The sequence below is a fragment of the Trichomycterus rosablanca genome, chromosome 11, assembly GCF_030014385.1.
Source record: "Trichomycterus rosablanca isolate fTriRos1 chromosome 11, fTriRos1.hap1, whole genome shotgun sequence".
In the NCBI taxonomy this organism is placed as follows: domain Eukaryota; kingdom Metazoa; phylum Chordata; class Actinopteri; order Siluriformes; family Trichomycteridae; genus Trichomycterus; species Trichomycterus rosablanca.
The window spans coordinates 16,642,985-16,665,402 of record NC_085998.1 but is presented as its reverse complement, the minus strand read 5'-3'; the positions used below and the strand labels follow the sequence as shown (position 1 = coordinate 16,665,402).

The following is a 22,418-nucleotide window of genomic DNA, read 5'->3' as shown; positions in this document are numbered from 1 at the left end:
AATTAACAGAGGGCGGCACGGTGGCTCGGTGGGTAGCACTGTCGCCTCACAGCAAGAAGGTCCTTGGTTTGATCCCCAGACGGGCGGTCCAGGTCCTTTATGTGCTGAGTTTGCATGTTCTCCCTGTGTCTGCGTGGGTTTCCTCTCACTATCCAAAAATATGCAGTCAGGTTAATTGGAGACTCTGAATTGCCCTAAAGGTGAATGGGTGTGTGTGTGTGTATGTGTGTCTGCCCTGCGATGAACTGGCATCCCGTCCAAGGTGTTACTGTGTGCCTTGCGCCCACTGAAAAGCTGGGATAGGCTCCAGCACCCCCCCCCCTCCCCCTGCGACCCTAATTGGATAAGTGATTAAGAAAGTGAATGAGTAAGAATTAACAGATCTCAGACTCTTGTTTTTATTGCATTTTACTAAATGTTCTAACTTTAAAAAAGGGGGGTTTGTGTAGCATAACATTTTGTAGATAAAGTTAGCACTCATAGAGGAAAAGATCATTGCTTGTGTTTTATTTATGGTAAATTAGTGTTAAAGTTAGGGACAATGTTGTCATTCTCTTCTACTGATTTGAATATCTGTTATAACTGGTTAGCAATTAATAATTAGAGCTTGTTTTGTCAGAATTTATTAGTAAGGCACTTAAATAATTTTTACTCTGTGTTTTTAGATACATTTACATACATTCTCTTTTTGGAATATGTTTAAAGTATAATCTAAAATCATTTAATGACAAACCATGAGAAAGGAAATCAGAAAGAGGGCACTTTGCACACCTCTGTACATTATTATTTTAGGCAAAATGTTTCATTTCAGGCTTAAAACATTTGCTCATTCTCATTTATAAGATAATGTAAAGTTAAAATATGAAATATGAAAGAAGAGGGTTTGTAACTTGACTAGGCCACTAGAGGCAGGCCAAAGGGGAATCCCCAGAATGAATGAGTGGGAGGTGTGGCAGAATGTGGTGGGAGGGCCGACTTCCTGCTTTCCAAGCAAGAATTTCTTCCCGGATTCTGGAAAAAAAACCCTGCAGCTGTTATGACTTCCAAACTTGCCCTAGGAGAATGTTCCAATATTCATTCTAGCATTTTCTGTTTGTGTTTAAGTGGGCGGCTGTATATGCCTTTTAAATTCACTTAATTTATAATTAGAAGTACACTATAAAGCTAAAAATATCTGGACGCCCTTCTAGTTCTGGTATTTCAGCCACACTCATAGCCCACAGGTATTTAAATCAAATATATTAAATAAATGTGTGCTGTAACTGTCGCTGTAAGTTCCATCATGACTCTTACTGAGCACAAAGCAGGCAAAGTTTGGTAAGGTGGAACTCAACCATGCTGAACATCTTTGGGGTGAATTAAAATATTGATGGTAAGCCAGGTCTTCTCGTCTAAATGCTCTCCTGACAGAATGAGAACAAACTCCCAAGCATTGAAAATGAGCCAGGATCTAAATATAGAGAAGCACAGACCTCCTGAGGGTCATAAGACCAACTCAAAGGTACTCAACATACCTCAGAGCTTATATGAGCCTAGGAGCAAAAAAGTTCTGAAACTCCAGTAACACTAAGCAGTCTAAGCAGATTTCAACTAGAATGGACTAGAGTGGCACTACTTAAATGACCACTGTGACACCATCCGTTATCCTGATTGAGTTTCCAGGAAAAAGCCCCTACTGAAATTACAAAGCATTGAAAGATGATCCAACAAATTTATAGAAAGTACTTTGGTCTACTTGACCTGGGAAATGGTTTCAGCATGTTTTGTTTTTTCCTTTTAAAGTATTGTAGTCCGATTACTAGACTAAGAGACTAAAGTGAAACCCTTCACCTTGGACAATATATGTGGCAAAAATCCAACAAGGCATATCACCCTAGTAACCTGGTTACACCATCAGCATCACATTACAGACATGATGCTTTAGCAACAGGAACCAGAAATGCACTAGCAAAAAACCCTTTTGGCTTTTGACAGAAATTTGACAGAAACTGGTAGGAAACTTTTAATGCACTGATTAAATGTACACTGGAATGTTTTAATATAAAAAGCTTAATATTAAATTATGTGGCCCAGTCAAAGTCTGACCTGAGATTCATCAAACATCTGTCAACATCTCGGAGCAGTTGTAGCCTAGCAGTTAAGGTATTGGACTAGTAATCCAAAAGTCGCTGGTTTAAGCCCCACCCCTGCCAGGTTGCCACTGTTGGGCCCTTGAGCAAAGCCCTTAGCCCTTAATTGCTTAGATAATATGCTGTCACTGTAATGTAAGTCGCTTTGGATAAAAGCGTCTGCTACATGTTGAAAATGTAAAATCAAGAACTGCTGCACCATAACACTTTCCCGACTTACAGAATATTGCAAAATGTATACAAAGGAATGGACCAAAACAACGTGTAAAATATTGATTGAAATTATGTAATGAGTTTTATAGTTGTACACAGTTGCATTTGACATGCTGATATTTTGGCTAACAAAAACACGGACTGTCCTATCAATATGAAACATAACTAGATAAATGACTCATTAGATAAAAGTAAATCTGATGTCATAAACGGTGAAAAAGATACCAAAAAAATGCGAGACATTTATGTGCTAATCCCTGCTGATGGTCTAACAAGTCTTTATAATTGTACAGCAAAAAAAATAAGGTACGGATAAATACTTGTAAAAATACTCACTGAATGTACTGTTTATGTTCAAAATACATTATGAAATATTTGACAGGTTAAAAAAGAAAGTGAATCCAGAACCCACACCAAGCAAACAGGAACTGAGTCAAATAAACTCAAAGCAAATGATGCAAATTGATATTTGATTTCAAATAGACAAAATCCTCACAAAAGCTACAATGTCACAGATTATGAAATGGACTAGAATGACCACTGTGACACCAACTGTAATCCTGACTGAATTGAGGAAGTCTGTGGGTACAAGGAGTTGCCAGGAAGAAGCCCCTATTGAAATTGCAAAGCACTGAAAGATGAGCCTACAAATTTACAGAAAGTTGCCTTGGGAAATGGTTTCACCAGTCAGAGCCATGTTTTGTTTTTTCCTTTTAAAGGATTGTAGTCTGATTACTAGACTAAAGTGGAACCCTTCACTTTGGACAATATATGTGGCAAAAATCCAACAAGGCATATTAACCTGGTAACCTGGTTAACCTGGTTTATTTATTAGGGTTTTAATGTCATGTTTTACACTTTGGTAGTTACTGGATACACAAGATTGGACAGATCAAAAGCATTCATGAGTAGGTAGGTGTCTTTGTGTGAAGATCAACAATTAAGAGATGACTTTACCAAATAAATATAAAGGGTTTAAAACTAGATGTAAGCCACTGGTGAGCCACAAAGAAGGAAAGTCAGATTGGAGTTTGCAAAAAAGCAGTTCTGGAACAATATACTTTTGACAACTGAGATTAAAATTAACTTTTACTAATGTGATGAAAAGAGAAAAGTATCAAAAAAAGAAAAGGACTGGTCATGATTTAAAAAAAAAACACTTAATCACCATTGAAATATAGTGGAGGTAAAGTTAAGACATGGGCCTGTATGGCTTTAAATAGAACTGGTTCCCTTGTATTTATTAACAAAATGACAACTGATAAAAGCAACAAGATGAACTCTGAAGTATATAATACAATTTTACCAATTCACATCCAGCCAAATGCTTCAACTTATTGGATGGTGCTTCACAATGTAGATGGATAATGGTCCAAATTTTGGAAGGCGAAGAAATGGAATCTTCTACAATAGCCTAGCCAATCTTTTGACCTGAATCCAGCTAAAATCTATTTTACCTATTAAAGACAAAACATGCAGGAATTAAATATGGCAGCAGTAAAGGCTGGCATAGCAACAGCAGGGAAGAAACCCAACGTCTGGTAACAGTCTATGGGTTCCAGACTTCAGGCAGTAACTGAATGAAAAGGATTTTCAACCAAGTATTAATAATGATACTTTTATTTATGACTGTTAGTCTGTCCAGGAGCTCTGTTACTTTGGAGCTCTGAGCCCTCTATGTACAAAAAAAACAACTTATTGCTACATGGTTTAAATTAAAGCTTTTATATTTTATATCCAAACTGACAGCTACAATTTAAATAATGTAATCAGTGTCCAATTTTTATGAACCTGATTATGTCAGATAGTATGTTTGTAATAAAATACAGAATGTAGGGAAAGCTGTAAAAATAAAGTAAATCCCCTAAAAAATGCTATCAGTTCCTAAAATCACAGGCATGTAATAAAACAATGCCTTAGACTGTACTTCAGAAATAGTAATGGTGCAAGCTTCAAGCTTTCACGTGATAAGCAACACTGATCTAATGCAATTTTAGCAAGTCCCCTTGAGTTTCCCTTGTTCACTTTTGTACATCCACCCCCCACCCTCTGTGCAGCATGAGGTTCCTTTCGCAAAGCACTCAGCAAGGGCACCTATCACACTGCAATACAGCAGGAGTCACAGCGTGACAGCGTCTGCAAAAAACTAACAGAGGCCCAAAAACAGGAAACCCCTCTTTCACCTTTACAAAATGAATGTGTGAACTCACATACAAACAGGCACAAGTATACCTCTTAAAAACCCATGGTAACATGTGACTTAATTCTACTTCTAAAATTCTTTATTTGGAATTTGGCCTGTGTGATTTAATATGGTACTCACCGCAGGCATGTTGAAGCTTTGTTTGTTGATGCTACAATTTTTTTTATAGAAACCTATTTCACCCTCTGTGCTTTATGTAATCCCAGTACTCTAGCATTTCTACTCATGTTTGCTCAGTATTCTGTGCCAGTCTAAAATTATAGTCTCATATAATTAACGTTCATATACGTCAAATACTACAACATTTATGTAAGTAAAATTTTACATTTTACGTTTTCGGCATTTAGCAGGGGCTCTAATCCAGAGCGACTTACAGAAGTGCTTTCATAGTAGAAATTACCGTACTCTTGTTTAAGTAGACAACAGTCCAAGAATATAAATCTGCTGAAACCCTGCTAAAACCAAATTTGTATTCTTTATTTTTGCAAGGTGATGAAGGTTTTTAATCGTCTTTTGAAGACAGCGAGAGACTCAGATGTTCGGACAGACAAGGGAAGCTCGTTCCACCACTTGGGTGTAAGTACAGAGAAAAGCCTTAATGCTTGCGTCCTCGAGTTCTGGGTCAAGATGATCAAGTCGAGCAAGATGAGTGGCTCAGAGGTTGCATGGTACAGAGCAGGGTTTTATTAGACCTTGAAGGTAGCTTGGGGCTGGTCCATTTTTGGCTTTGTAGGCAAGAATCAGTGTTTTAAACTGAATGTGTGCAGCTACAGGAAGCCAGTGAAGAGAACGCACTTTTTATACCAGTGAAAATGTTGTTAAAGAAATACATTGGACTAAAGGTATGTCATCGTGTTTACTTTGGTAGAAAGGAAGCAAATATTCTTGCTTTCAAAACTCTGAACAACATTGAAGTCCTGTGTTTTTATTTTTTCAAAGCCAGAAGTATACAGATATGTCTGAATGCAGACACCCAACTAGTGTAAATTTGAACCCTGGATCCCAGCGGTTGAGGGCTAACATAATTGACAGAATATGAACTATTAACAAAATAATAAAATCCATGTTGTCATAAAAATCCATACTGCTATAAACAGAAAAAGCCAAACCCAGCTCCCAGTACTAACTTGTTTCAGATCTGTTTGCAGCATTGCATCATTGCGTCTATGTCAAAGGCGACAGACAGTCTGGCAGGAAACCAGGCAAAGCTCTGCCTTGATTTTTTTTTTGCCTCAGGTTAGTTTCTAGTTTAAGGTGATGATACTGTAGACATAAACATGTAATATTTAAGTAAATGAATGAATCATTCTTACTGTGGTTCCTCTAATGAAAAGATTATGAGTAATGTTACACCCTCCCGTATTGAAACATTAGTGATGCAACAGTTTCTATAAATCATTACTGGTAGTTTAGAATAAGTCCTGATGCACACATTTTTATTTCATGTTCATGTTTAACCACTGCTGTATCCTGGTTAGAGTCACAGTGGGTCCAGTTGTTCTGGAATGACTTGGCACGGTGCAGTAACCCTCTCCGACAGGATGCAATTTAGGGTCAAGGGCCTTGCTCAGAAACCCAACAGTAGCAACCTGGTGGTGAAGGGGCTTGAACAAGTAAGAGACCTTCTGCTTACTAATACAGTACCTTATCCACTAATCACTGCACTGCCCTGAATTAGTGTGTTTTCAGAAAAAGTACATACCTCTGAGATCTGGGTCCTTTGGAACTGCTGGAGCTGCTGCTGGAATCCACAGTTCGGTCCCACAAAGGAGCGCACCGCCTTTACTGCAGATAAACACTCTTCCCAGCCATAGTTGGTGACAGTCATCAGGTAGGCCACCACAATAGTGGTACTGCGAGACACTCCAGCTAGGCTAAAACAGGTTGAATACATTCATTGTTTGTATATTGTATTTTTAAGCTCCCATCTTCATACACTGCTCAAAGAAATTAAGGGAACACTTAAAATAACGCATTGGCTCTCAATGAACGAAAGATTCAAATAAAAAAAATCTTTACTGATATAAATTGTGTAATTAGTTAAGAACAAAATGACATAACAATCAATGGAAACCAAAATCATCAACCCATGGAGGGCTGGACTCAAATTCATACCGAAAATCAAAGTAAAACATTGAAATCATAGGTTCATCCAATTTCCGTGAATTTCATCACTACAACTCATAATGTTACTCAGTAGTGTGTATGGCCCCCTCGTGCTTGTATGCACTCCCAGCAACGTCTGGGGCATGCTCCTGATGAGACAGCGGATGGTGTCTTGAAGGATGTTCTCCCAGACCTACAGATCAGGGCATCAGTGAGCTCCTGGACAGTCTGTGGGGTGACTTGGTGGCATCGGATGCACTTATACATAAAGTCCCAGAGGTTCTCAATTGGATTTAGGTCTGGGAAACGTGAGGGCCAGTCAATGGCATCAATGCCTTCATAGTCCAGAAACTGCCTACACACTCTGGCCACATGAGGCCGGGCATTGTCCTGCACCACCTGCAAAAACATTCCCTTTTTGGGGGTTGTCGCCGGTGCACCTGTTGTCACTTTCATTTGTACCAAAGCAGGTGAACTGGATTCACAATCGCTTATGCTTCCTAACTGGGCAGATTGATATCCCTGAAGTTTAACTGACTTTGTGTTATACTGTGATGATTAATTAATTTTATTGAGCAGTGTAATTGGACAGGTGCTGACCAAGATGCATGCAAGCAAAATAAATAAAAAGACTAAGTCATGCTTCCAGTAACCTGCTTTTAAAGGGAACTTCCAAGCAAAGGTGTGCTGCTGTGTGCCACTAAGGTTTGCAAAAGAGCACAGCCGTACTAAAAAAAACTGTGTTGTGGAATTGATTTTGAATCTATATAATTGCTATTTTACCCATCTACACTCAATCACCCATGATGGTAAAGTGAAAACATGTTTTTACAGTTTTTCAACAATTAATTACAAATTCACATAAAAACATTCACAAGTTTCTTCATAAAGGTATTCAGGCTCTTTATTCAACACTTTATAAAAGCCCCTTTTTACAGCAATAACAGCTGCAAGTCTTTTGACTACATCTCGACAAGCTTTACATGCCAGGATTTAGGCAGTTGATCCCATTATTCGTCTGTGAAAAAACGTCTTCAAACATCGCTAGTAGCTCAAACTCGCAGACCATTTTGTCATTGTTTTTTTAGTACAGATGTATGGTAATAAAGTAAAACTACATATTATCTCATTGTTTGTATTAAGATAAATATTTTGAATATTTGATCTAAGTAAGAAAATAATCTGTGGCGAATGTACCTTTTACTTCATTACATTTTTAAAAGTGATTAGCTACTTCTACAAATGTACAGACACCTTTGAAATATCTAAATATGTCTGAATGCAGACACCCAACCAGCTGATAGAACTGCTGGAGATTTGAACCCTGTATCCCAGCGGTTGTGGGCTAATGTAATTTACAGACAGTTCCTGTGTTATGTTTTTTGATCTAAATAAAATAAGTATAATCTTTGGCAAATGTACCTTTCACTTCACTACATTTTCAAAAGCAAATTGCTACTTCTACAAATGTTCACCTTCCTTACTTAGTAAATTATTTATTGTTTGTTTTCAATAACAAGAGGTAAAAGAAGCTACTTATCCTCTTTGCTGCACTGAGGAGACAAACAAAGTTTATTTGGGATGATTTGTTTGGAACACTTCATTAAGTGCAAATCATAACTAAGGTAATACATTAGTCAGATATAGTACATATTCAGACCCTGTGACCTTTTGCTTGGCACAACCTTGAACCTTCCTCCAGTTGCCCGTCCGGCCACACGAAGCATCTGGGCAAGAAGAACCTTGGTTACTCTAAAAGAGCTGGAAAAGTAATGTGCCATTATGAATGGGACAAAATGTCCAAATCCAGGTGTGCAAAGCTTTTTGAGGCATATACAAGAAGACTGTTATTGCATTTACATTGTCAGCATTTTGCAGACACCTTTATCCAAAGCTGCTTACAGTACTGTGACAGTATACGGTCTAAGCAATTGAGGGTTAAGGGCCTTGCTCAGGGGCCCTGCAGTGATAATCTGGCAGTGGTGGGGCTTGAACCAGTGACCTTTTAATTATTAGTCCAGTACCTTAACCACTAGACTACAACTCTCCTATTATTGCCACCAAAGAAGCTTCTACAAAGTATAAGAGGTTTCAGTTTTTGATTATGGGTGATTAAGTGTAGGCTGATGGGTTACACTTGTGTTGTGGATTCAAAATCAAATCCACAACACAACGAATTGCACAGAGATTCAAGGAGTCTAAACGCTTTCTGATTCCACTGTTCACATGCACATGCATATAATAAGCATACTGAATATTTCTCGCCTAAATTAATTATCAGTATAAATCATATAAGTCATATAATACTAGTCATTTAATACTTTGTTTTTACAGTAGACTCAAAGTCCCAAAAGATTACTCACCAGTGAACCAGACAGGCCCCTCCATTCAGTCGACACTCATGAATAAAGCTGATACACTCCTTAAAATGCTGCAACCTGTAAAAACAACCAATTACTTTTGTTTTGTTATTAAATAATGAGGTCACACACTCGGCGCTTAGTTACATTTATGATTTGTGAGATAAAGATCATAGCTAGACTAGATTTTTTTTCTGATATTGAGATACTTCCTTGTGGATTATTAATAACTTAACCCAGTCAGAAACAAGCATATTATGTACCCATTAACTAAATATTCCTCATGAACAAGCAAGCTTTTTATTACCCATAAAATATTACTTGACATACAGTGTATCACAAAAGTGAGTACACCCCTCACATTTCTGCAGATATTTAAGTATATCTTTTCATGGGACAACACTGACAAAATGACACTTTGACACAATGAAAAGTAGTCTGTGTGCAGCTTATATAACAGTGTAAATTTATTCTTCCCTCAAAATAACTCAATATACAGCCATTAATGTCTAAACCACCGGCAACAAAAGTGAGTACACCCCTAAGTGAAAGTTCCTGAAGTGTCAATATTTTGTGTGGCCACCATTATTTCCCAGAACTGCCTTAACTCTCCTGGGCATGGAGTTTACCAGAGCTTCACAGGTTGCCACTGGAATGCTTTTCCACTCCTCCATGACGACATCACGGAGCTGGCGGATATTTGAGACTTTGCGCTCCTCCACCTTCCGCTTGAGGATGCCCCAAAGATGTTCCATTGGGTTTAGGTCTGGAGACATGCTTGGCCAGTCCATCACCTTTACCCTCAGCCTCTTCAATAAAGCAGTGGTCGTCTTAGAGGTGTGTTTGGGGTCATTATCATGCTGGAACACTGCCCTGCGACCCAGTTTCCGGAGGGAGGGGATCATGCTCTGCTTCGGTATTTCACAGTACATATTGGAGTTCATGTGTCCCTCAATGAAATGTAACTCCCCAACACCTGCTGCACTCATGCAGCCCCAGACCATGGCATTCCCACCACCATGCTTGACTGTAGGCATGACACACTTATCTTTGTACTCCTCACCTGATTGCCGCCACACATGCTTGAGACCATCTGAACCATCTGAACAAATTAATCTTGGTCTCATCAGAGCATAGGACATGGTTCCAGTAATCCATGTCCTTTGTTGACATGTCTTCAGCAAACTGTTTGCGGGCTTTCTTGTGTAGAGACTTCAGAAGAGGCTTCCTTCTGGGGTGACAGCCATGCAGACCAATTTGATGTAGTGTGCGGCGTATGGTCTGAGCACTGACAGGCTGACCCCCCACCTTTTCAATCTCTGCAGCAATGCTGACAGCACTCCTGCGCCTATCTTTCAAAGACAGCAGTTGGATGTGACGCTGAGCACGTGCACTCAGCTTCTTTGGACGACCAACGCGAGGTCTGTTCTGAGTGGACTCTGCTCTTTTAAAACGCTGGATGATCTTGGCCACTGTGCTGCAGCTCAGTTTCAGGATGTTGGCAATCTTCTTGTAGCCTTGGCCATCTTCATGTAGCGCAAAAATTCGTCTTTTAAGATCCTCAGAGAGTTCTTTGCCATGAGGTGCCATGTTGGAACTTTCAGTGACCAGTATGAGAGAGTGTGAGAGCTGTACTACTAAATTGAACACACCTGCTCCCTATGCACACCTGAGACCTAGTAACACTAACAAATCACATGACATTTTGGAGGGGAAATGACAAGCAGTGCTCAATTTGGACATTTAGGGGTGTAGTCTCTTAGGGGGGTACTCACTTTTGTTGCCGGTGGTTTAGACATTAATGGCTGTATATTGAGTTATTTTGAGGGAAGAATAAATTTACACTGTTATATAAGCTGCACACAGACTACTTTTCATTGTGTCAAAGTGTCATTTTGTCAGTGTTGTCCCATGAAAAGATATACTTAAATATCTGCAGAAATGTGAGGGGTGTACTCACTTTTGTGATACACTGTACATATATGGCTAAACAGTATATACACCCGACTTTGAGCTTGTTGGATATAACATTCAAAACCAACAGGTATTCATATGGAACCCCCACCCACCTGTAACATCCTTTACCCTTCTGGGATTGTGTCTGTGGGAAAATGTGCCTATTAAGTCAATAGAGCATCGTAAGGTCAGTCGTGATGGAAGTGAAAGCTTGGCTTGCAATCAACATTCAGATTCATCCCTAAGGTTTTCAGTGGGGTTGAGATCAGGTCTCTATGTAGGCCCCTGGAGTTCCTCCACACATTTTTACATTTACAAGCCCCATTTCCAGAAAAAAGTTGTGACAGAGGAAAGTAACAGTTTTGAAACATTCCACAATAAACAGATGAATTGGTAACTGGTGAGAATATCATGATTGGGTATAAAAGGAGGATCCACCAAAGGGTCAGTCTTTGTTGGCAAAGATGGGTCTTGGCTCATGACTTCATCTGGACATTGGTCCAAATCATTTCAAGGTGAACATGCAATAACACAGTATTGCAAATAATTAGATCTTTTACCACCTACCGTACATAATATTATAAAAAGATTCAGGGAATCTGGAGAAATCGCAGTCCTTGTAGCGAAAGGCAATACATCTGTTCAGAAAGGATGTGATCCGAGCAGCTGGTGTTTGCTCATGGGTTCAACAGTGGTCATTTCAATGGCTTTAGCTACAAAACCCCTAAACTCAATAATTAATAGGGATGTTCAAATACTTGTGGTCATAGATTGTAGCTGTACCATATATTTATGGCATGAAATACCAAGCTAACAGTGATTTTAGACTTGTTGAGAAATGTGTCAATATTGCAGAACTCACATGTAGAGAATTTTGCTTTACAAGGGTGATTTCACAATCAACGACTGCAGAACAACAAGTCTGCCATTTTTCTACTTCAACTGACACATTCAGCACAATCTCACTTCCGGCATTCAGGAACGATGTGCACTTTTTATCCTCTGTGGTCAATAAATCAAAAACGAAAGCAAATCTAGGCAACCACAGCCAAACAGTCCAAATGGAATATCTATTCAAAAAAAAAAAAATAATGGCACCGGAATAAATACGACTGTCACAAACTAAAGATTTGTTTAAAAAAACTTCCAAGGAAAACTGACACACATTTTCTCAATAAAAAATTCCCTGTTGATTAGCTTGGGCCCAGATAAATCAGCGGAGATTATGCATAGATTTGGCGTATGTTTTTTTGTGTAATAGAGCTTCAGGTTGCTTTTCTTGATGCGATGGTGGGCTGTGTTAAGTGACAACGGTTTTCCAAAGCACTCCAGAGCCTAAGCAGTTATATTTATCACAGAATACATCGAATACATCGTATTGAATCTCAGCTCTGCCTGCCGGCTGGGCTTAACAGCCACATGAACAGCGATTGGCCTGTTGTTTAGATAGGGGTGGGATATTAAAAAGCCGGATAGAGTCTCTCTCATAACTAATGCAATTATGACCTCTGCTGGCTGATTGATGCCGCCTGCACAATGATGGGAAAAGAGTGCTGTCAGGGTGTGTCTCTCCATACACAGTGCTGATCCGCATAGCACTCGTCAAAATGTAGGTGACAAAATGCATACGGCTGCTGCCAACGTGTCGGAGGGGGTGTGGGTTAGCTTCGTTCTCCTCAATCAGAGAGGAAGCATGATGCAATCGGACAATTGGATGCGCTGAAAGGGAGAAAAAGGGGGGAAAATGCATAAAGAAAATGTATTAAAAAAATAAATAAATAACCCAGTTCCAAGCAACTTTTGTGTTGCAGGCATCAAGTATTATTTTACACCTAAAATCAAGTTGGTCAGCAACAACATAAGTTACCAACGAGTCTATCCCACTTTTCCTGGTAAAAGAATTTATATTACAGGTCAGCTAGAAGTGTATTCTAAGAGAGAATCCAGACGAGATGTCTAATGCATGGTCCATAACTAAAGCAGTCCACGAGGAGGTGATGAAACAAGATGACTGACCGTTATCCTATTTTTTAAAGCTGTGGGATTGTGACAGAAAGGTTTATAATAGGTTTGGTGGCTACTGCTGGTTTCCTTCCTCGTGCTGGATTGCAACAGAGCCAAAGGCTTCCAGAACTTCTTCCAACAGTCACTCAGCACTCATCCATACAGTCATTACTTAAATCTGACCTCATATTTGTATCTACACTACCTATGGACATACAACAACCATATTATGTTCTCAAACTAAACATGCCCAGAGACAGGCCAATAAAGGCTTAGCACGGTGCAAACAGTGCAGTTGTTATTTAATGACAGGAGTGTTATACTGTTTCAAAAACAGCAAGACGCATGTGGACAGCACTTCTAATGATTAATTTTGGATTTAATGTTTTTTAACCACATCTATTGCTAACACAATAAAATTAATACTTCCAAATTTGGGCAACAGTTTGAGGTCCTTTCCTGTTCCAGCATGACTGTGCCCCCGAGTACAAAACACAGTCCATAAAGACTTGATTTGATGAATTTGGTGCAGGAACTTTACTGGCCTGCACCAAACTCTAACCTCAACCCCAGGCCGCTCAGGTGGTGCAGCGGTAAAATACGCTAGCACACTAGAGCTGGGATTTCGAATACACAGTATCGAATCTCAGCTCCGCCATCCGGCTGGGCTGAGCGGCTATATGAACAACGTTTGGCTGTTGTTCATCCAGGGTGGGAGCCGGATAGTGATCTCAAAACTGATGCAATTACGACCTCTGATTGATGACGTCTGCACAGAGTAGAGGAATAATGCCGATCAGAGTGTGTCCCTCCGTGCACAAGGCTGATCGTCATATATACTCGCCTCATGCAGGTGAAACGATGCAGTAGGCTACTGCTCCAGTGTGAGTCAGACAGGGTCCTCTAAAGGTATCCGGTGTGTCGTAAAGCATTGATAGTAAATGAAGAGGAAAAGGGGGTGTCACCAAGACAGAGATGCAAAACGTTTTTGCTAAATGTTCTGTCTTCTTTTTATTAAAAAGCTGCTTTGGGACCAACAGCTTGGAATTCAGCATCAAAGTACAACTTAAATCGCTGATGCTGATGCAACTGTGAGAACAAAACACAAAACAGCTAAACAATGTATAAGCATCAACTGTTGAGTAATGGGCTGTTGCGTAAAGCTGTGTCAGGATGTGTAAGCAAGACTAATACTGGAGTGTGTGCTTGGATCCTTTATATCTTCTGCATGATGATTGCAACATCAACATTTACCCAAGGCAAAACAATACTGTGGCTAATAATAATAATAAAAAGAACAATAATAAAAAAAAAACTTTAAAATTGTCAAAAAAAAGTAGTGTAACTACAGACATTCAGAAAACATAGGCTGCAGCTCAAATTGGTATATGAGAATACAACAGAATGTGATTGCCAGTAAAAAAAAAAAAAAAAAAAAAAAATCTAAAATTGCCAGCAATTGCCAAGAAGAAGGGTGCTGGATAGCAGTCTTAACAAGCATTAATTAGGCACAGACCCTGCTTTTGAAATTGCTGTATAAAGGGACTGGCAGAGTACCAGGACAAGAATCTGTTTTTATTCATACAGTTGTATGACAAATTTCATATTTTAGTGATTTTTGAGTAAGAAATTAGAAACATACACACAACCATTGCGTAAAACCTTTTGTTGCATTTTTTTCTTTTAGTTACTGCCAGGGGCGGCTCGTTCCTTAGGGCGATCGGGTGACGCACCACCAAAGGGCGAAAGGGAAGAAATTTTTCTATCACAGCTGTGACTGTTCTGGAGTCTGTCTTGCCTCTGAATATTGTAGTTCAATCAGCGTCGAGTTGTGTTCCGTACAGTACCGCCCCTTTCGGGGCGATTTCAGTCTAACTGAAAATCGACCCAGATTGCTCTCATAGAATCTGATGTTAAGGCTCGTTTTTTCGCACTGCAGTCGCTGCAATACAATCTGAATGGGTTCCGGGAGTGCACGCACTTACGTCACGCGTAACCTGGTGTCGCGATCACCATGACTACCATTACCTCAGTTCGGAGCAACTCCATCGTGTAATCAGGATAAATTAGCAACTTAGAAATTAAGGCCACCCAGACCAAATTTAAACATTAAGTATCTACAAAGGGGGAATTCATATAGGTTTTATGTAAATTACAAATAAGTAATGTAATTTTTAAATTGTGAATTGTGATTGCACTTATTGTATCTCCCCAATTGTTTAATTGTACTTCTTTATTCATTGCACATCAGCCCCGATGCCAATCTTTATTCTGGATCTGCTGCACCTAAAATAAAATGCTATCTGATGAAGACTGAATTAAATTGTTAGTGTGAAGGCTTTACTTAATTTTATGATTAATGGTAAATCTGGTCTCTCTCCATGTTCAAAGTTATTTGTGAGGGCAAACTGACAGATGACTTAAGATGTTAATTATTTAAGCTTTAATTTAACCACTGAACGGGTCACCTTGGCCATCATCGCAACAATTGCCCCCCTGAGAGATTTGGCAGGAGCCGCCACTGGTTACTGCACAGGAAGAGCCTCACGATAAACTCATAGAAAACCCTACCACAAGTGCAGATGCCCGACAGAGTGACACTGAGAGTGTCCTGCCACACAAGACATGGCCAACTGTGTTTAAACACCCTGCTAGGTTAGTACTTGGTAACAATCTTTGGCAGATGCTTTTTGTAGACAACTAGGAGTCTTTCTATTCTTGTTTGCTAGTTCTGAGATATTTTTCTGAGACCAGTGATTGACAGTTTATGGGCTCAAATTCCAGAAATTCAAAATTCCCTTTTGCCCTTGGGCTTAACGCTCAAACGCTCAGCTGTATACTTGGATAGGTTTAATTCTAAGTGTCTTTTCTATTTTACTTTTAGTACACAACATGTCGATATGACACAGGGCAAGCTACAAAAAGTCAACAGAGAGGAAAAAATGAGTAAAAACACTATAAAATATGCTAACGCAGGCAGAATTACAAAGCCACAACAACGTGCTAGCTGTTTAGCTAAATCAGCACCACACCAGCATAAACCAGCTTACTGCCCTGTATTCTTTCCTGCATATAGGGTCAAATCTGAAGAAAAAAAAACAACCATATACTCTCTCACCATCCACAAAAAAGTTGAGAGGTCCAAGTCTAAAATACAGAAATACCCTGTTTCATCACCCTCACCGGATCTACATGTGACACTAATGTCTGCTGGATGTTTTCATGTACAAGGGCTTTCACATTTGTGGTTAGATAAAAAAAAATGTTTCTTTTTGCATGCCTTCCAAACAGTTTGTTGGCAAAGCGGGGACATTTACTTCTAAATTACAAGACTTGGTGACCGCAAGATACTTACAAACTTCTGGTAATGTACAACAATAATCCTTGGGCCAATTAAAAAAAAAAACCTCTTCATCCAGACAAGTACATTTGTATTTTCAATATTTAGCAGACACTCCAAGTTGTCCAAAGCAACTTACAAAAGTGCTTTCACAGTAAATGTTCTTAGTCTAGTTCAAGTAGACAACAGTCCAAGGAAACAACTGTAAGTGCATGTTAGTTCTCAGCCTAAGTACTTAGTGAATAGGTGGGCCTTCATTCATCTTTTGAAGACAGTAAGCAGAAGTTTGTACCACCACTTGGGCTCTAGTACAGAGAATAGTCTTCATGCCAGCCTTCGTTGAGTTCTGAGTGGAGGATCAAGACAAGCAAGACAAGCAAGACAAGCAAGACTTGTGGTTTGGAGGTCACATGGTACAAAATGGGGTTTTACGAGCTCTTTAAAGCAACGTAGAACTGGTCTATTTTTGGCTTTGTATGCAAGCAATGTTTTAGACTAAATGCAGCAGCTATAAGAAGTCAGATACACAAAAGTGATTAGGGTTTTTTTCTGATACTAAATACGTTATTAGATTTCGGAAAAACCCGATAAAACTGATCGCAAACACGTCTGTGTGAGCGTGTTTGGTTAGTAAATCTAATTATAGTTTTACCTAACTCTAAGTGAATGTGAACAGCCCCCGAATCTACTCGGCAACGCTGCTCATGTTCAAAATTAATTACGTAACTCTTTTTAGCTCAGTGGTGAAATACTTTTTTATATCTTTTTATTATTTTTCTTTATTATTATTACTATTATTATTATTATTATTATTATTACTTTTTATTCAAATAGCGTTTAGCATACCAGCTCAGTCAGCAAGTGTCAAAAACTAAGTATCGCACGCTCATGCTAAAATAGTGCCGAGTACAGGTGAGACCAATTCTCAATGATGAGCGCAGTGCAGTGCAGTTCCACTATAATAACGCTGCGCCGTTTGGTGCTTCCTCTTTGCTGAGGCGACAGCAAAAGTTGTTAGCCTCGTTGGAGTTTACATTTATTTTGATAAAACATTCTCTCATATTTTAGGATGAGATTAGGCTAGGTAACCCCAAACTTATTTTCTTATGACTTTTTATTTATTTTAGAGGGCAGCAATTCAAATGTTTTGTCAGCAATTGATCTGGTTTAGTCTGGTTTAGAGTTTCTCTAATTATACTTTCTTTGAAATGCATTTCCAACTATTTTTCCAAAACAAAAGGTGCCAATAATTCTAAAGATGACTAGACAAGTTTATTAATTCAATTTATTCATAAATTGACCTGATTCGTACACACCTTGCAATCTTACACCAATTATACCATACAAATGTGCCCATATAAACAAGGATAGTTTGACTGCACCCTCTGGATTGAGCCACTAGCATTGTGACTGGAATTAAGCGAGTGGCTGCCATGAAGGAGAACTGCCTTAGCAGTTCAGATAAAACAAAGATTGAGTTATTTTGCCACAATTACCAGAGGAAGTGTTTAGAGGAAAAATGGTGAAGCCTTCAAACCCAACAACAATGTACAACTATGATGTATGATGTGTCGTGGGGCTGTTTTGCTCTCAAAACTGCAGAATAAAAAGGAAAGACAAAATCATAAAGAAAGCTCACCTCCAAATTCCTGAATATTGGACACAGTTTGGTGAAAGTGACCCAAAATACATTTTGAAATGGTCAAAGCAGACTCAGTTTAGGCTTTTGGAGAAAGAACTGGCATTATCCCATTTGGGAATATGTGGACTGTACTGTAAAGTCAAGTCTGTGCTAGAAAACCAGCAAATTTGTTGAAATAAGTAATGTCATTGAGAAGTGCGTTGATGGTAAACAAAACAGTTGAGCGACAGGTATTTAAACTCAGCAGTTTTAAAGTATTTTGACTTAAATTGTTAAGTCATAGGCCAAATAGTCAGTATTGCCAGGTACAGATATGGTGTAACATGGCAAACTAAGCAGATCCTCCAAACTTCTTAATGCTCCCGGATGAATGAATCTACTTCAGAAAATACCTATATATGTCATTTATACCCACCATTTTTTTCATTCCTAGATTTTGTGTTTGTGATTTGAAGGGGTTTGTAGTGTGGCTGCAGGTTTTATCCCGATCAGACAGTATATTAAACAACTGATACATCTCATCAGTCATTTGAAGATAAAGACTGATAAACTGATAAAGCAAATGGATTTTGCTGTGCTTGTCCTTGCTTGATTTGAAAACCTGCAGCCACTTGCTCTGTTACGATTATGATAAGACATCTTTGCAGTAAGTTGTCCTTGCTGACATTGTTTTGTAATACATAATGGCATGTCTGTTGCAGTGATCATCTTGAGGGCTATCTCTGGATTTCATGGTCACATGGACATATGTTACTGCTGATATGACGTTGAGCAAAGCCTTGTCAGTCTGTAAGCATGCTGATATGAGAACAAGTGCTGGTTTAACTTACAAGTTCTGATTAGAGGCATCTGCTGCATGGATGCAAAGGTAAGTCATGTCCTACAAGAGAGAAATACAATAGAAAACAATTAAGTAAAAACATAAGGAGTACATAAAACATGGATATTTTGGATGCAGATTTAACAAAATCTAAAATCTAAATTATGATCATTTTGTTTTGTCAGAACCTCAGAAATATGAGCTCCATATTTACATTCACATCTTCAGGATTTAATGGACTCAAAGGCCCAACAATGTAAACATATCAGTGATGTGGTTGAACCAGAAATCTTTCGCATACCTGTATTTAATATCACTACATTGCTTCACTTGATACACCCACAACATTGCACTGATAAGACATCAACTGGTCAGTGAGGTCCAATCGGGGTCCCATTTAAATGATAAATGGGGTTGGGGATTAACAAAGTGTGCAGTCATCCTACTAAGGTGCCAAAATGTAAAAAAAAAAAAAAAGCTTGCATTTGCATAGATGGTTTTCTGTGAGCGGCACGGTGGCACTGTCGCCTCACAGCAAGAAGGTCCTGGGTCCTTTCTGTGCGGAGTTTGCATGTTCTCCCAGTGTCTGCGTGGTTTTCCTACGGGAGCTCCAGTTTTCTCCCACAGTCCAAAAACATGCATTCAGGCCTATTGGAAACACTGACTTGCCCTATAGGTGAATGGGTGTGTGTATGTGTGTCTGCCCTGCGATAAACTGGCGCCCAGTCCAGGGTGTTACTGTGTGCCTTGCGCCCATTGAAAAGCTGGGATAAGCTCCAGCACCCCCCGCGACCCTAATTGGATAAGCGGTTAAGAAAGACAGTGAGTGAGGATGAGACTCTAGTGAAAATTTTGCAAGGATAAAGCAAGTGAAAAGGCAACTTTTGTGCTGCAGTGTGACTCATTTTCACAAAGATCCAGATCAAAGGGTGTAGCATGTTCCTGAAGAATAGAGCAAACAACCTCTAGCTATAATTTCGCACTAGAAAAGCCTAGAATAATTTGATTGGTTTTGATTTATAAACGGGGGATGAGGGGATGACAAGGTGTACAAAGTCAACAGGTGCAAAGTTTAGTTTATTAGTTTAATCTGTCATGTCAAAACTGGCAAAAATCTAAGTAACTTCAGTGTTTGACGTGACTGCCCTCATGTGGTCACCCTCCTGTTTACATGCTTTTTGCTGCATCCCAATATTGGTTGGTCTGATTCAGTTGGTCTGGCATCCAGATTTACACTTTCAGCATTTAGCACACGTTTTTATCCAAAGCAAACACTGTGACAGTATATTTTCTAAGCACTTGAGGGTTAGGGGCCTTGCTCAAGGGCCCAACAGTGGCAACCTGGCAGTGGTGAGGCTTGAACCAGCAACCTTTCGATTACTAGTCCTATATCTTAACCGCTACGCTACAACTGCCCTACAAACACCAAAAAAACACCATTAAAAGATCACTTTAAATGCTAATAATTCAATTGTCATGTTTCTAAGTTTGGCTATTTTGGTATATATTTAGTAATTGTTAAATAATTGTATGATTAAATAAATATTTTTAGTCACAGACAACACTGCAGTGCTGTGGAAATAATTGCCCAGTTTACGATTGGCATACTAGATAATTACCAGTAACTATTCATTCATTTATTCATTTTCATGTTTTACCACTGCTTTATCCTGTTGCGGCCGGTCAGTTTTTCCCCCAAACACTGAGAGACAGGGATACCCAGGACAGGGCACCAATAAATCAAAGGCTTTGGCCATCCCTGCCTTCACATAGCCAATAAAGTCTGTGTAGACTCCTGGCTTGCCAACAGCACCGCCGAGATTTGAGCCCAAATCGTAGCTAGTGTGAAAAACAGCTATGCCACCCTGAGTAATCATGAAAATTGAATTACAAAAGCTGAACACATAAATACTTTACTTACTATGAACCTCCTACACTATCTACTAAAAGAAAGCTTGAGAAAAGCTGGTATTTTTTACCTCCAACACAGGCTTGGCATTGTTGTACACAGAGAGGATGTGGGTAATGCCATTCTGGGACAGACTTTCCCTGTTCTCCGAGTCTGTGGATTGAAAACAGTGCATGACAAGCAAAAATACAATATATATTTTTTTCACTACTAATATTGATGTGAGATTATTACATATGACAGCGGTATCTCTGTCTGATATATTCCAAAAATCTTCTTGTACCTGTTATGTAAAAGCCAGTTCTTCTCCTGTCAGTCTTAGTTTGGTGAGCGTGGGGCTGCTCCTCAGCTTTTGTGTTACAAAGTGAGGAGTTTAAAACCCTTGGTGTGTATGTTTAATGCGCTTTCTGTAATTAGCTGTGGGGTCAATATAGTATAATGAATCGACAATTTAGATTACGTTTTTAATTGAAAAATAAGCAATTCATATGTACAGTGTATCACAAAAGTGAGTACACCCCTCACATTTCTGCAAATATTTTATTATATCTTTTCATGGGACGACACTATAGACATGAAACTTGGATATAACTTAGAGTAGTCAGTGTACAACTTGTATAGCAGTGTAGATTTACTGTCTTCTGAAAATAACTCAACACACAGCCATTAATGTCTAAATGGCTGGCAACATAAGTGAGTACACCCCACAGTGAACATGTCCAAATTGTGCCTAAAGTGTCAATATTTTGTGTGACCACCATTATTATCACTGCCTTAACCCTCCTGGGCATGGAATTCACCAGAGCTGCACAGGTTGCTACTGGAATCCTCTTCCACTCCTCCATGATGACATCACGGAGCTGGTGGATGTTAGACACCTTGAACTCATCCACCTTCCACTTGAGGATGCGCCACAGGTGCTCAATTGGGTTTAGTCCATCACCTTTACCTTCAGCTTCCTCAGCAAGGCAGTTGTCATCTTGGAGGTTGTGTTTGGGGTCATTATCCTGTTGGAAAACTGCAATGAGGCCCAGTTTTCGAAGGGAGGGGATCATGCTCTGTTTCAGAATGTCACAGTACATGTTGGAATTCATGTTTCCCTCAATGAACTGCAGCTCCCCAGTGCCAGCAACACTCATGCAGCCCAAGACCATGATGCTACCACCACCATGCTTGACTGTAGGCAAGATACAGTTGTCTTGGTACTTCTCACCAGGGTGCCGCCACACATGCTGGACACCATCTGAGCCAAACAAGTTTATCTTGGTCTCGTCAGACCACAGGGCATTCCAGTAATCCATGTTCTTGGACTGCTTGTCTTCAGCAAACTGTTTGCTGGCTTTCTTGTGCGTCAGCTTCCTTCTGGGATGACGACCATGCAGACCGAGTTGATGCAGTGTGCGGCGTATGGTCTGAGCACTGACAGGCTGACCTCCCACGTCTTCAACCTCTGTAGCAATGCTGGCAGCACTCATGTGTCTATTTTTTAAAGCCAACCTCTGGATATGACGCCGAACACGGGGACTCAACTTCTTTGGTCGACCCTGGCGAAGCCTGTTCCGAGTGGAACCTGTCCTGGAAAACCGCTGTATGACCTTGGGCATCATGCTGTAGCTCAGTTTCAGGGTGTTAGCAATCTTCTTATAGCCCAGGCCATCTTTGTGGAGAGCAACAATTCTATTTCTCACATCCTCAGAGAGTTCTTTGCCATGAGGTGCCATGTTGAATATCCAGTG

At 39.6% G+C, this 22,418-nt stretch overlaps 1 protein-coding gene across 1 annotated transcript in view; it reads right to left on the bottom strand.

Moving 5' to 3' along the window:
* Positions 1 to 22,418, bottom strand: part of dusp22a (dual specificity phosphatase 22a) — a 30,483-nt gene that overhangs the window by 3,378 nt on the left and 4,687 nt on the right. Inside the window, exons 3-6 of the mRNA XM_063005205.1 lie at positions 20,753 to 20,835; positions 18,784 to 18,833; positions 9,015 to 9,089; positions 6,248 to 6,419 (exon numbers count right to left, since the gene is read on the bottom strand). Of these exons, the coding sequence (XP_062861275.1) occupies positions 6,248 to 6,419; positions 9,015 to 9,089; positions 18,784 to 18,833; positions 20,753 to 20,835 (380 nt within the window). The remainder of the gene's footprint in view (positions 1 to 6,247; positions 6,420 to 9,014; positions 9,090 to 18,783; positions 18,834 to 20,752; positions 20,836 to 22,418) is intronic.